Source organism: Orycteropus afer, unplaced genomic scaffold (assembly GCF_000298275.1).
Source record: "Orycteropus afer afer isolate SDZICR_OR568_19922 unplaced genomic scaffold, OryAfe1.0 scaffold00433, whole genome shotgun sequence".
In the NCBI taxonomy this organism is placed as follows: Eukaryota; Metazoa; Chordata; class Mammalia; order Tubulidentata; family Orycteropodidae; genus Orycteropus; species Orycteropus afer.
In genome coordinates, this window is record NW_006922020.1 from 803,153 (window position 1) to 807,469 (window position 4,317).

The 4,317-nt window shown below is 37.9% G+C and overlaps 1 protein-coding gene across 1 annotated transcript in view; it reads right to left on the reverse strand.

Moving 5' to 3' along the window:
* Window positions 1-2,329, reverse strand: part of ZCCHC17 (zinc finger CCHC-type containing 17) — a 107,013-nt gene extending 104,684 nt beyond the window's left edge. Inside the window, exon 1 of the mRNA XM_007954130.2 lies at window positions 2,264-2,329. Within this exon, the coding sequence (XP_007952321.1) occupies window positions 2,264-2,329 (66 nt within the window). The remainder of the gene's footprint in view (window positions 1-2,263) is intronic.
* Between the last annotated feature and the right edge of the window lie 1,988 nt (window positions 2,330-4,317).

Sequence of the window (4,317 nt, forward strand, 5' to 3'; positions counted from 1 at the left end):
TATATAGTAAATACCAAAGATTATTAGTGGTTACCAGGGGTAGGAATGAGGGAGAAAGGGGAAGCTTTTGTTTGCGGGGCACCGAGTTTATGCTAATTGTGGTAGAATATTTTGGAAAAGGATAGAAATAGTGCCACAACATGAAAAATGTCATCAATGCCCCAAGTTGTAATTGTGTTACGTTATTGTGTTGGCAAATGTCTTGTTGTGTACATTTTCACCACAATAAAAGTAAAAAGAATAAGGGGGAAAAAAAAAAACCTTAGACTAGTTCAAGCCACATTTTATCTAAAAAAAAAGCTGTAAGTCAGGAGGCACTTTCCTAGAACTCTGAGGGAGTCTTGGAGGGCAGTGTTTTATCTCTATCTTGTACAACACCTGACAAGTGAGGGCATGATCAGAGAAATCATTTCACCTCCAGTGCTACCACTTCTTTTTTTCTGAGTCCTAGTACTTCACCAATCCTTGGGGAAACCTTGGTCCTTTAAGAAAGAGAATAGAGGCAATGAAAGGGAGAGTTGTTTGCTAATTTTGTTAGTGTTAGCCTTTGTATCTTGCCTGTTATAATACAAGTTGGGATCAACTTAGCAGAAGTCAAGAGCCACACTATTTATAAACAATTGACAGTCACAAAGTGTGTTCTCAAAAAACTACCACTATTAGGAGGCAAAACTCTTGTCAGCCATGAACCAAGTATGAATTCCCTAAGAACGATACAGTTAAAATACCACAGGTACTCTAAAGACACTAAAAACAATGTTTTGGTTTAACTTTTGCTTTAAGAGGAAGGAGGTAACTTTAATGAGAAACTACTATATCTCAAGGAGCTCCAGTGGCACTGTGGTTAAAGCCTTCAGCTGCTAACCAAAAAGTTAGCGGTTCAAACCCACTGGCCACTCTGCAGGAAGAAGATGAGTCAGTCTACTTCTGTAAAGATTTATAGCCTTGGAAACCCTATGGGAAAGTTGTACTGTGACCTACAGGGTTGCTATGAGTCAGAAACAACTCAGTGGCAGGGGGTATGTCTTAGGCATTATGTATTTGTAGATGGTAGTTTATTTAACCATCACAGCAATCTTATTTAACAAATGAGAAAACTGAGGCTCAGTAAGTAAAAGAGCCGGGCCTAGAATTCAAGTTCTGTCTGGATCTTGTCCTCCAAAGGCTGATCATTCCTTTAGTCATCAAAAATGTATTCAGCACCTACTATTTTCTACCCCTCTACCTTTGCATGAGTCGGGTTTGACTCCACGGCAAACAACAACAACAACAACCTTTGCATGAGATATAGAATAGTGAACAAAACAAACACAGCCCTGCCCTGGTAGAATTTAATAGTCTTGTAAGGAAGACAGATATCAAACAAATAAATAAACAAGTATGGGGTGGATCCATTTAGATAAAGTGGAAAAGAAAGTTCTCTGAGGAGATAGTATTAGGGCTGAAATCTAGAAGCTGGAAGAACCAAGTTCAGAATGTCCAGAGCTATTAGAAGGCCAATGTGGCTGGAGTATGAGCAGAGCAGAACAAGTCAACACCATCAGAGCAGGCAGAGGCCAAGTCAGTCATGTAAGGGGTATGAAAACAAGTTTGGATATATTTAAATTTATATAAAGAGAAACATCTAAAGAGCTGTAAGCAGAAGCACCATGGTCCAATCTATGTATTTAAAATATTATGGCTAAAATGTGAACAACAGATTGGAAAGGGGCTACAACATACACAGGGAGGAGGGCATTGTAGTAGGATAGTCAAGAAATGGAGAGCTTGAACTAATGTGGTGTCAAGGAGATACGGAAGTATATAGACTGAAAATATATTTAAGAGATAAAAATGATAGGGCTTGCTTATAGACTGGAGAGGGAAGGAAAATCAAGATCAAATAAAAAGTAGAAAACAAGATAATTTCTCTCACCATGTAAAGATTATGTCCAAAGTTCTAGTTTGGGTATCTAAACAGACAGTGGTTCTACTTGCTGAGACAGAAAAAGGCTAGAAGAGGAACAGGTTTAGTGACAAAAATCAAGAATTCAATTTAAAACATAAATATGAGATGCTAAGAAGTATTCAAATGAAGATGTCAAGTGTATAGTTAGAGCCAAGTGTTTAAGAGGAGGTACATGTGACAGCCAGATGTCGCACTAGCCCTTTCCGTTCAAGATGTAATGCTCAAGGTATTCTCATGTGGTCAGGAGCTCCCAATCCAATTGCTTTTCACCCTAAATCCGTGTTTAACATAAACGGTAGGCTCAAAAGAACATACCTCTCCTTGGAAAATAGTGTAGAGAGCAGGCAAGTTTTCCATGGTCTCGGGTCTTCCTGAATTCATCTTTACTTAATGTTCTATGGCTCCTCCATTTCTCTTTTGCTAAAGCTAATTCAAGTGTCCTGTCACAAAAAAATTGAGGCAAACAATTAAAGAGACATCTGCAAAGAAGAAATGATTAAGCAGAGCTCACAGCTAATATCTACAGAATGAGAGCATTAGATTTAACACCATGTACTTTTATCCAAATCTCATTCTTTGCATCAACTCTAATTGTAGAGTCTTTTGGAGACCTGGATCTAATATCAAATTTCTTTTCAATTTGTTATTTACCCAAGCCATTAGTCTACCAGTATTTTTTATTACTATTGTTGCTTTTAGTTTCGGCCAAAGGAAGGTTTTTTGGGAGTGGGGTGGGGGGATGTGAGAGAGACTATATCTCAAAAAAAAAAAAAAAAACCCACACAGAATGATAACAGTGGTAATAGCTAAAATTTATCAAGCATTTACTATGTCCAGGCACATGCAGTATCTCATTTAATCCTCAAAACTCGAAAGATGTTGTTGTTGTTGTTGTTATGTGCCCTCGAGTTGGACCCGACTCATAGCAACCTCTCCTTGGGTTTCGAGGCAGTATCACTATGGAAGTAGACTGCCCCATCTTCCTTCCGAGGAATGGCTGGTGGGTTTGAACCGCCAGCCTTCTGGTTAGCAGTCAAGTGCCTTAGGCACTACACTACCAGAGCTCCCTCTAAAGATGTAAGTTCTATTATTATCATATTATATAAATGAGAAAATCAAGGCTGCCAAAGGTTAAATTAAAAAAGGCAGCAAATGGTGGAGTCAAAGTGTGGCTGCTCCTAGTCCATGGTCTTAACCACTACACTAGGTAGTATATCTGAAGTAGCTTCAAAAAAAGAAAGCAAGCTTTTTTCCCCTTGATAAAATTAAAACACACACATGCTCATTTTAAAAATTCAGATGAAACATTAAAGAAAATAAAGTCATCCATAATTGAATATGGTTTGTATCCTTTCACATTGTTTTAACTGTAGAAGTAATTTTTAATGGAATCATTAAATCATTATTAATTTATTAATTTCTTAACAATATATTATAGCAGTTCATGCATGCATACTAATATTTTTTCATGTCTACATAATAATCTATTGTTGGATACAGCAAATTTATTTATTTCCCTCTTAATCAACATTCAGGTTGCTCTCAAACTTAGCTATCGTAAATAGAGCAATAACCATCATTATGCATACTTTTAAGCATTTGTTGCTGTAGCTTAATCATAAAAACCAAAGTCACTGCCACTGAATCTATTTCGACTCATAGTGACCCCTTTGGGTTTCCAAGGGAGCTCTGGTGGCGACTTGCCTAAAGCATTTGACTGCCAAGCGGAAGACTGGAGGTTCAAACCCACCAGTCACTCCTTGCAAGGAAGGTTGGGCAATCTATTTCCGTAGCGATACCACCATGGAAACCCAAGGAGGGGTCACTATGATCCGACTCGACGGCAGTGAGTTTTGGGTTTCCGAGGCAGTAAATCATTATGGAAGTAGATTGCTCATTCTTCCTTCCATGGAGGGCTGGTGGGTTTGAACTGCCAACCTTCTGGTTAGCAGTCAAACGCGTAAGGCACTATGCAACCAGAACTCCTTCTGGTGTAGCTTAGATGATAATAATGATGAAGGAGGAGGAAGAGGAAGAAATGCTCATGCTAACATTTATTAAGCATTTACTATGGTCCCAGGTACTCTGTTATACACAAATTATCTCATTTAAACCTCACAACAAATCTATTCATCACATTTTACAGATGAGAATATCAAAGAACAGACAAGTTATATAACTTGTCCAAAGTTTCACAACTAAAAAGTGCTAGGAACTTGCAATGTCAATCCAGGTCTTTCTTTTTAAAACAGAAAAGAATATCTTACTGTGTTTTCAGTCGAAGTTTAGCAAATTAGTTCCCATTTGACAATTTCTACACAAATTGTTCACCGACTTTAGTTCAATTTTCACGATGTGTCAACATTCTT